The sequence below is a fragment of the Pholcus phalangioides genome, unplaced genomic scaffold (genome assembly GCF_987345545.1).
Source record: "Pholcus phalangioides strain wild (caught in Gottingen) unplaced genomic scaffold, Ppha-v1.0 ptg000042l_1, whole genome shotgun sequence".
Lineage (NCBI taxonomy): Eukaryota > Metazoa > Arthropoda > Arachnida > Araneae > Pholcidae > Pholcus > Pholcus phalangioides.
In genome coordinates this window covers 31,945,457-31,956,678 of record NW_028301628.1, presented here as the reverse complement: position 1 = coordinate 31,956,678, position 11,222 = coordinate 31,945,457, and the positions used below count along the sequence as shown (strand labels likewise).

General features: G+C 39.3%; 1 protein-coding gene across 1 annotated transcript; it reads left to right on the top strand.

Moving 5' to 3' along the window:
- The first annotated feature begins 9,790 nt into the window (after positions 1–9,790).
- LOC149064809 (uncharacterized) lies at positions 9,791–11,006 on the top strand. The gene is made up of 2 exons (XM_089254630.1): positions 9,791–10,777; positions 10,905–11,006. Exons 1-2 carry the CDS (start codon positions 9,791–9,793, stop codon positions 11,004–11,006), a joined length of 1,089 nt encoding a protein of 362 aa, XP_089110756.1.
- The last annotated feature ends 216 nt before the right edge of the window (positions 11,007–11,222 follow it).

The following is an 11,222-nucleotide window of genomic DNA, read 5'->3' as shown; positions in this document are numbered from 1 at the left end:
CGTGTATCGTTGTAGCGAGGTTTCACTGTATATGTATCTGTTTTGTGGACATTGTAAGTAAATTGAGCATAAGATTTTTTTGTGACATTGAAAACCGTTATTTTGACACCCCCGCCCCCCATCCCCGAAATGTGTTTTTTCTGTCATACAATCCCTATTCGGTGGTCACCTCCGAAGACGGCCACTTTTTTGCGGAACGCCGAGTGGCCGTCTTAGAGGAGTTTCACTGTATATATATGTTTCTGCCAAAGCTCGAAGTGCGGCCAGTCTGTGACGGGGTCGGCCACTTCACGAATTGGCCAGAGTCCGAATTGCAGAAATGATTCGGACTTTAGCCGGACATTTCATGAAGTGGCCGGGGAACCCTGGCAAACAGGAGAACCCAGATGTGTTGCCATAACTAACGTGAACGTAATTATCACGCAAAAATACGCGGACTTGACGATTATCCCTAATCATGTATTTTGCTATCGGCCTTTGGCAAAGGATCACCGACCAGTTAGTTCACGGCTGCCAATGTCAGAAACTCGGACATTGGCCGGGTGAATATTTAACAAAATTGGCCAATTCGCGAATCGGCCAATTTCGGGCTTCGCAGTAACATATATATATATGTTACTGCTGTACAACACACACATACATAAATGCCTGGATCGATAAAGAGGAATGATAATAAAAATGGCTTGGGGGATGAAAAGTAATTAAGAGAAATGCTTTTGATCCTCACTGACGGCTTATTAGGAATGCTTTCTCATCACTTTCAATTATAACGATTGTTCTGCTCACAAGAGAGAGAGAGAGAGAGAGAAAAGCGGAAAATAATAATCATCGCCAAGCTTATGTTACATTATACACATACCAAAAAAAAAGTAATAATAGCCAAAAGAAAACATAATGGAGAAAAAATAATTTTCATTCGCATTTCTTTCATTCCTCAAATTGAAATAAAAGAATCTTCAAATTCGTTGCATTTGCTATAAAATGACCCCCAGATGTAAGAGATCTTAAATGACCCGATCCTTTTGGCATGTTTTTAATGTTTATTTGTGGATTTTATAGTTGGGAATTATTTCTGTTTGTTCTGCTGGAAATGATCGAAATATTTTTTTTCTAAATCGTTATTCAAATTATTGTATCATTGAAAATTCAATAATTAGGGTTTTTAGGATGGGCAATGCATCAAGTACTATTAATTTGGCGTCAAGGATGGAAGGGACTTGATTTGTTTCTGTTTCGCAATGATTTTTCTTTTACGAATTTTTATGCGAATTTGAATCTATTCGGAATAATACTTGTCTGTGTAGCGCTTAAGTGAGTTATAAATAGAAGAGAAAAAGAATAACAGAAGGGCTTTGCGTACGAGCAAAGAAACAGCAAGAATTAAGAAATTGGAGAAAAAATGAATAATGGAAGTAATTTGTGCACCGGCGAATTATAAGTTAGAAGAAATAATTTGAGAACTGGGCCAAAATCTTAGAAATAGTTTGTGGGAAAAGGCAAAAAAACAAAATGGGAACGAAAATAAGTACGGTAGTAGCAATTTGCGGACAGGAAAAATTAAATGAATAGAACCAAAAATAAATAGAAGTGCTTTGCGGACAGGAAAAAATAAATAGAAGTAATCTGCGGACAGAATAAAATAAATAAATAGAAGTAATTTGCGGACAGGAAAAATTAAATAAACAGAAGTAATTCGCGGACCTCAAAATATAAATAAATAGTAAAAGTTATTTGCGGACCAGCAGAAGTAAGTCAATCGGAGAAATAATTTGCGGATTGAAAAATAAATGCAAGAAATAGTTTGCAGACCGGCAAAAAAAAAAGAAGTTGAATAATAGAAACAGTTTTCGGAGCGGCGAAATCAAAATAAATTGGAAAAATCATTCAAAAACCTGCTGACGGCTAAGATTACAGATACTGTATAATATAATTAAAATTCAATCTAGGATTACGTAGTAGCTACATAAATTGGACGGAATATTTCGCAGACCGGTAGGAAATCCGCACGGAACACAGCACCAGTCCGCGAATACATCGGTTAAAGAACACCGATATAAATCATGCTAATCCACGCAATCTCGAGCGTTATTATTATTATTATTATCAATACCATGCTAGAAAAATATTTTCCATTAGAAGCAGTGATTTGGAAAACCGAAAAAAAAAAAAAAATAGTGAAAACGATACGTGCCACATTATATTACCGTTGTCTGCTCCAAATTGAATGCCTTTTTTTACATTTAAATGTACAACTCGTTTTCGATGTATATACACAGAGTATGAATGTCTGGATCGATAAAGAGGAGTGATAATAAAAAGGAGTCAGGGGGATAAAAAGTAATTAAGCGAAATGCTTTTGATCCTCACTGACTGCCTATTAGGAATGCTTTTCCCCATCAATTTCAATTATAACGATTGTTCTGCTCACAAAAGATAGAGATACGGAAAATAATAATCACATCGCCACGCTTCTGTTAGTTTAAACACACACACACACGCGCGAAAAAGAAATGATAATAGTCATAATGGAGGAAAATAAAATAATATTTTCATTCATTCCTCGGATTAAAGTGAAATAACAGAATCCCTTCTGGATTCGTTCTATTTGCTATCAAATGAGCTCCAAACGTGAGAGATTTTAAATGATCCCGCGTTCGATCTTTCCGGCATGTTTTTAGTGGTTATCTGTTTGTTTGTGGATTTTTATAGCTGGGAATAATTTCTGTGTTTGATCTCCTGGAAACGATCGAGAAATTTTTCGGAAAGCGTTTATTAAAATTATTATGTTATTAAAAACTTAATGATTCGGTTTTTATGATCGGCAGTGCGTTAAGTGTTATTAGTTTGGAGTTAAGGAAAGGGATTTGTGTTTGTTTTTGTTTCGAAGTTGTTATTATTATTATTATTTTTAAACTAATGTTTATGCGTGTATGAATCGATTCAAGATAATATTTTGTCTGTGTAGCTGGAAGGATTAAGGAAGAGGTTTTGTGTGTGGACTTTTCTGGGCCCTATTGGAGGGGGGGGGACCATTCTGTACCCTACTTAGCAATTTCCGCCGTTTTATAAATTCCACTGATCCGGATTAATAAGTGGCACGAGGGAAATAACCAAACTCTGTGTAAAATGCCACATCTTTTTTTCAAGAAGGCTTTTTTTTTTTTGGATTTTGTGTAGGTGATTGTGTTTGAACCTCCCCAACAGTAAACCGAGGAAGAGAAATACTCTCTCTGTCTTTTTCTATCATTTATATTATAAGGAGAGTCGTAGTGTATTCTCGGGGCGCTGGGGAAGACTTGGGAAGACTTCTTGGGGCACTCCTCTTGTAAGGGTAATTATTATGCAAAACACAAGTGGAAATTTTGTGGGGGGGCTCTCCCATTCGGCTTGCGGCCCAGGGTTATATAGGAGGTAGTGCCCAGGGGCAGTGCTTTGGTTGCATCAGTCTAGTTACGACCTATATTTTCACTGGAAATCGCCGATCATTGTCTAAATTATGCCGCAGGCACACAAATTAAAATTGCCAACAGTTGCTAATATTTCCGAAAAATCGCCAACCATTGCTAAAAACTATGTCAAAGGTAAGTGAAATTCTGAAGATCATAAAAAATTCTTTAAAATTACCGAAAATCACAGGGAAAAATGCTTCAAAATTACCGAAAATCACAGGGAAAAATGCTTCAAAATTACCGAAAATCACAGGGAAAAATGCTTCAAAATTACCGAAAATCACAGGGAAAAATGCTTCAAAATTACCGAAAATCACGGGGAAAAATGCTTCAAAATTACCGAAAATCACAGGAAAAAATGCTTCAAAATTACTGAAGATCATGAAAAATGCTTTAAAATTACCGAAAATCGTGGAAAAGGCTCTATCGCGTAAAAATAGCGAAATATGCGAAATGTGTAAAAAGTATGCACTGTCATAGAAATCCTAGCCCCTCCCCCCCCCCCCTACTAATAAGATTAGTTTGTTATCTTTTAGCAAAATGTGTTGCAAATAAGCTTGTTGGTTGAATTTTCTCGTAAGTAGCGTGCTTTCGTGCTAAGTAGCATGTCTCGGGCATTGAAGAATTGGTTCCGACCGTATTTCAGTAGCAGAAATAGGCATTTTTTTTCGATTGTAGAGACGTCTTTCGGCATCGACGACGTCAAATCGCCTTTTCCGCATCCTATCCTATAGCAAAGAAATAGTGCTATATCTGAATAGTGTTTATCCGACGTTGAACGATAAATTACATGAATCGCTCAAAACTAGTAGAAATCGTGAAATTCCAATTTCTAAGCAGCAATACGCTACCGGGTATTTAGGGTCGAGGGGTGGGGGGTGGGAATAGCCATTGGAGGCAAACACTGGATATTGATCTTCAGAGTTGATGTAAAACGAGAGCCTGCGTAGAGAATAAAAGCACTAAAAATAATGTTCATGAATCCTGATGGGGGTGGGGTGGGGGTGAGGGGCTATTCGAAACTCAGAGTTAAAAATTAATGGTTGCCAAACTTTTGCTCATAATAAATTATTCTAATGGTTCTGGAGAGATCGATGGATCTGGCATGTGCAATATAACTTGTTATACGTATGTGTGTATACGTTTCCTTCCATCTGGTAATGAATTTGTTCTGCATGAATCGTGTTCGGAATCATTAGCACAAAAATCAGCGAGTTTTAATGAGAGAGTGAACGAGGAGGGGAGGAGAAAGGACCCTGTTCCTAAACTGTTTATCATCCTCTTGGATTTTCTGAGAGAGAATCATAATGGTTTGTTATCGTACGAGAGTTTTATATGAGTAATCTCTTCAGATCAGGAGCGGATCCAGGACGATGTGACGTGAGGGGGCGAATTAAGAGTGAGTTCGTTTGATCGTCCCGTATTTTACGGGACAGATGAATTTCCTCATTTTATTTGGCTCTTGGGAGAGGTGGTAGTTTCCATCACCCCCCCCCCCCCCCTGGATCCGTAGACATCTTCAGATTTGAATGAAGAAGAGACAAACATCTTCAGCTGTGAAAGAAACGAAGGCATCTTCAGCTGCGAATGCAACCGAGGCAGATATCTTCAGCTGTAAATCGAGCTGTGAGGGGGGGGGGGTGCAGGAATCTCCAGATTTGAATGAAGAGAAGGTAGACATCTTTAGCTGTGAGTGGAACCGAAGCAGATATCTTTAGCTGCGGGTGGAGTGGAGGCAGACATCTTTAGATTCGAATGAAGATAGACATCTTCAGCTGTGAATGAAACGAAGGGAGGCATCTTCAGCTGTGAATGAAACGAAGGGAGGCATCTTCAGCTGCGAAAGGAACCGAAGCAGGCATCTTCAGCTGCGAATGGAACCGAAGAGGCATCTTCAGCTGCAAGTAGATATCGGTCCAACGTGTATCCGGCGTTTTTGCGTAGGTACATCGGATCATCCCGTATTTTACGGGCCAAACAAATTTCCCCCGTATTACTCGGCTCTTGGGAGTGAAGTAATATGGGGCTGCTGGTTGTGCTTGTGGCTGTGTGGCTTGGTGTGGGTGATTTGTTGGTCTTGAAGGTCGTTAGATTTTTCCACCGTGGCCCACGTCTCGTGAGACGGAGCAGCTTATATCCCGTAGGGGGACAGAGCGGGGGTCACGGTTGGTCTGGTGGTGGCTTTTGGGAGGGGCGATCGCCCCTACAGTGGATTCGCACTTGTTTCAGACATGCTGGACATTTGAAAATTATTCAGTCGTGAATCACGCACGATGCTGGAGGATATTTCAACGATTTTTATCGTTTGATGGAATTAAGTGCTAAATGTTTTTTATGAAAAGTAGAGTTAACAGAAACATCCGTATCTTGAGGTTATGCCGTATCGTACTTTTATTATGCTGTTGATGTGGTCACATTCTGATAACAATAATCAATTGATAACTATATACCCCCAAAAAAAATCCTGGTTGTAAGCACGATGGCCATATATCGCGTTTGATTTAACGGGATGTATGCAGAGCCGCCCTTAGGGGTGTGCGACAGGCGCGATCGCACTGGACCCCATGTTTTGGGTCACAATAATTTCTTTTATAAATTTGCATTTTCATCAATTCTGTAAATTTTTGCATTTCAATTCAGAAAGAAATTATTCTGGAATAATTCTTTCATGAATTCTGAATTTCAACCACGTCTGGAATTGTTTTTTAATGAATTCTAAATTAACATAAATTCTAGCAATATCCGAATTTCTTTCCTCTTTTTGGAATTCTGAATTGTTATCAATTCTGAACTTTCATTAATTCTTTCAATTCTGAACTTTCATTAATTCTTTCAATTCTGAACTTTCATTAATTCTTTCAATTCTGAACTTTCATTAATTCTTTCAATTCTGAACTTTCATTAATTCTTTCAATTCTGAACTTTCATTAATTCTTTCAATTCTGAACTTTCATTAATTCTTTCAATTCTGAACTTTCATTAATTCTTTCAATTCTGAACTTTCATTAATTCTTTCAATTCTGAACTTTCATTAATTCTTTCAATTTTGAACTTTCATTAATTCTTTCAATTCTGAACTTTCATTGAACAAAATTTTTATAAATTTTGCAATTATGTACTTTCATCAATTATGGGGTTGTGAATTTCACTAATTCTGCAATTCTGAAAACTTTCACCAGTTCTGCAATTCTGAAAAATTTCCTCAATTTGGAACAGTCTTATATTTATTATGAATTCATCACACAATTTTGCAATTATTTCTTGCATTTATTCTGAATTTTTATGATTTCCATTTTCTCAATATCTTCGATTCCCTTCTTTCACAGAAGAAGAAAATTGTGACTAAGGGGGTCCCCTGCTTCTATTTTCACATCAGGCCCCGTGTCTGGTGAGGGCGGCCCTGACCTATGGTAACGGGAAAACTCCGCATTTTTCCTTTTCACATAACGAGATCCAAGATATTAAATTGTGCATTTTTTTCCCAATTGTTCTCAAATAGGACCCCTCCCCCCCCCCGTTTTCAAGCTTTTTTATTGTTCAGAAATCATGAGGAGTTAGAATGAAACTGACCAATGTGTATCACGAATTACGATCCTTTTTATAACGTAAACGGTACGTTCCATACATTTCTCCGACCGAGGAACTGTGAATGTGGTCACTTAAAAGAAATTGACCATGAACTGAAGAAAGGGGCTTTTTTTACCTTACATATGCTTTGACTGGTGGGAAAAAATTGCAGAAGAAGCGCTGCACGTACATGGACTATAGCGGCAATTATGGCCCGATTAGGACATAGTGAGCTGAGCATGGAAACTTTTGTCAGTACGCGGGGGGGGGAAAGGACTTTGACCGACCTCCTACATGGTCTTGCAGAACAATAACGATAACTTAAGAGGAAAAAATTCGTCTGTATTCAACCTTAACTATCTAAAATGAAAAGAAGACTTTCGATGAAAAAAGAATTGATAACATGAACCACACCTGATAATTTTTATAGTCTAACCCGAGTCCTGATAATTTTTTACGAATTTTTTCCCATGTTATGATTGGTCCGTTCCGTACTTTACAAAAGTGATAGAAATACCCGAATGATCACATTATCCGTGATTCCAATAAGTAGCGTCTACTGTATATGTTACGGTAAAAGTGAAAAATTGGTAATTATACATAATCGCCAGTTAAATTATGCATAATCAGCAATCACTATTGTAAGTTTTGTAGCCTTGGCAACAAATGCAGTAATTTCACTTCATTTATCACTTTTATTGGCGATTTTTCACTTTTTTCAAGCAGGATGCATTGTGTTTGTCTTATATTTTGGTGTGCAACAATGCCTGGAACTTGAGGGATATACAAGGTGGCTAAAACCAAAGATAGTTTGAAATTTAGAAAGTTGCAGTATACACCAAACGGAACTTTTATTGCCACAGTTTATTGGGTGGAAAATGAAGTGTAAAGGCTCTACAGGGTACTTAATGGTGCCAATCGATGAAGCAGGTGAAAACTCAAGAATGACTTAGAAGTCACCAAAATTTCACTTGATAAAAAATAATTACAAGAATAAATTGTGTGCTCAAAAGGCTAATCTTTAACTTGAATGCACTTCTCACAGCAGCGATGCAAACTCTCTCGAACGGACCAGGAATGCAAACACCAGGCTTTGTTAACCCCTTTACAATTACTCACGTAATATTGCATCCAAATGCCAGCGGAATAAATTCAATCTAGCTTACTGTTTGGTTAACTTTTTTTTCTCCTCATCGTGAAGCTTATTGTAACCCTACGAAACAAAGTTGTGGGTGTGTGTGTTTTCCCCTCACTGTTCTCTTCAGCTTTCCCCTTCTCGTTCTTCGTGGCACCCCCCCCCCCCACATATGATGTATCTTTCTCAGAACTAATCCTAATATTATGTAATGTACATGGAAGTGAGAAAAAGGACACGTAGGTGAGGGCAAAACAGCAGGGGGTACTGTACATCTCTTATCTCTCTGTAACTCCTTTACCTAATTTCCTACTGTCTGTACTGTTCCGACTCACCCTCACTGCTTTTTTCCCTTGCTTCCTTTATAACCATATTTATCGCCTGTACTTCCAGTACAGATCATTCAAATTTACCACCAACAGCTTGTACCTTGTACACGAAGGGGTTAAACTACTGAGCTTGTGTTGGCAGGGCACAAACACTTCTTCAGTAGCAGTCAATTCTGGCGACGAGTAATTCTTTAGATTCAAGAACAGCGCAATAATTTTTGAGATGTCTCATAGATAAGCCAAGGCACGAAGGGTTGGAATATCATGAAGGAAAAGCTATGGGAGCCGCCTTAAGTGCCCTATAACACATTTCCATGCCATTCCCAATGTGATAAATGTTACAATTTAGTTTATAAGTCTGGCCCCACCATTTTTTTCGAATCACCCTGTATAGAAGCGGTAATGCCAAGCCTTCCAATCCCATCCATGCCAAGAAGTTCATGACAGAGGCAACTGGTGTTTGGGTTGGAGAGTCCCAATAAGTCCAATCAACGGTCCCAAAAAAGAAACAGAAAAACAGTCTTAACGAATTGCCCATTCGAAACACTGACGTTTCCATGACTAATTAAACATAGCTCATTTTTTGATTCTTTCTATCTTCCCTCAAAGTTTTTACTTTCAAGGAAAGTAATTAAGTTACTTTGTTGTCCTCAAAAGAATTATGGAAAACATTCCATACATTCATCTCCCCCAATAACACATAAAAAAATAAAAACAATAGCGGTGGAGTGCACCATTAAAGCAGCATAAAATTGATAACAGTGACAACAATTGGCTACTGGTGCCCTCTCGCGCTTCTTGGCGATATCTAAAAAAACTTATTTTCATTCTCTCCCACACAGACTATAGCTCTAATTTTATTTATCTTTCTTTTCCTGCGCTGTACCTATAATCATGTGTTGTTTCAATGACGTCACTATAGGGTTGCTGTATTTTTAAATTCATTCTTGGCCTCTATTGGCGTTCAAAAATATTATTATTTACTTTTCTTCTTCTTTTTTTTTTTTTGAGTGACCGATAATAATTCCACCGGATTTTTTATTTTATTTTTGTGCACATTTAAATGCTTCACCAGACGATCAAAGGAACTGCAGAGCTAGCGGAAAAGGCGCTCCAATCCATCACAAATTGGTTATTATCCCATAGCCTTTGCCTGTCGGCGAGCAAAACGAGATTTCTCTGGATCTCAAAGAAGCGCCCCCCATCGATTTGGATGATGGGACATCAAGACAATAAAAAGAACTACGGTATTACAGTATCTAGGAGTTTCCATTAGCCAAGATCTCAAATGGGAGTCCCATATCCAGAAAATGAAGGATAAAGTTGCTGCTACCCTGCAGAAGATGCGACTTATGGGCGGAGCAAAGTGGGGCATTAATCAAGAAATGCGCAGAATCCTCTATTTGACGGTGGCAGAGCGAACTATGGCTTACGGTGCGTCAATCTGGTGTGCATCGCCTCAGGTACAGCTTTCAAACAGACTGAACTCAATTCAGAGAGGATACCTGTTGTACACCTCAGGAGCTTATAGTACAACCCCGACAAATGCTCTCCAGACTATCTTGGGCCTCCCTCCGTTGAGCCTGAAAATGGAGTTTCTAGCTAAGTCGGCTCGCCTACTCCAGCTCCGCAAGACAGTCTCAACGACGGAAAATACATTGGATCCTCAGGCATATGAACGAAAAATAAAGGGTTGGTCATCCCACCCGTCAGTCGTGCTGCGGAACAGCCAAATACGTTTTGACGAACCAGAAAACGAAGGTGAGCTGCTTCAGTCATCCATACTTATATACTACACGGATGGATCAAAGTCGGAAAAAGGGACTGGAGCAGCATACGTTAAGATTAAAGGTAAACAAGTAATAGCCCGATGGTCGGTCAAGCTAAAGGACGATAACTCAGTGTTTCAGGCTGAGCTTTTCGCCATCTACAACGCAGTCTTAGATGCTTATTTACATCGAAAAGCTGCCCTAATTAGATCTGACAGTCGCTCCAGCATACTGGCGGTCTCTAATCCTCAGTCTAGTCATGAAATGGCTAGGGCAATAAGAAAGCTTCTCTGCAATCACACCAGAATAAGCCTCTCTTGGGTAAAAGCACATATAGGCCAATGGGGTAATGAATTGGTGGATACCACGGCGAAGGAAGCTACCGAATGCGAAATCATTACAGGTGATCTGCTGCTTCCCGCATCACACGCCAAAGCAATCCTATGGAAGGATCTAATGAATAAATGGCAACAGAGGTGGGATGACAACACAGAGCCCGGTCGATCAACTCATAGCATCCTGCGACATGTAATGTCTCGGAACCATAAATGGTCACGTGAGATGATTATGTTCGTAACGGGCCATGGTCCATTTCCGGCTAACCTTCATAGGTTCAAATCAATCCCCAGTGATAAATGCTCATGTTTGGCCATAGGCACGCCTCTTCACTACGCAACTCTATGCCCCAAGACAACGGCTTTCCACTTCAGAGAGCCAGCTGAACATCTGCGAATACCTTGGCTTGAGTGCATCCTGAAGCGGGAAGATTCGAAAAGTAAAATACGTAAACTGGTCCGCTTTCTAGAGCAGCACCCTGAGGATATCAGAACTACAGTCCCGGAGCCAGAACCAGATAGAGAGCCACCTATGCCAGTTAGGAGATCCACTAGACTACGACGTCAAGTACACCCAGACAGCGATCTCGTACATCTGTTTAGAGAAGAGGAAGAAGAAGAGGAGCCTGAGTAGTCGA

Bases quoted from the DNA above. Each gene is read 5' to 3' on its own strand.
- LOC149064809 (XM_089254630.1), top strand. From the start codon at position 9,791: ATGAAGGATAAAGTTGCTGCTACCCTGCAGAAGATGCGACTTATGGGC. The intron at 10,778-10,904 runs GTAATGTCTCGG...GTTTGGCCATAG, and splicing joins CTCATAGCATCCTGCGACAT to GCACGCCTCTTCACTACGCA.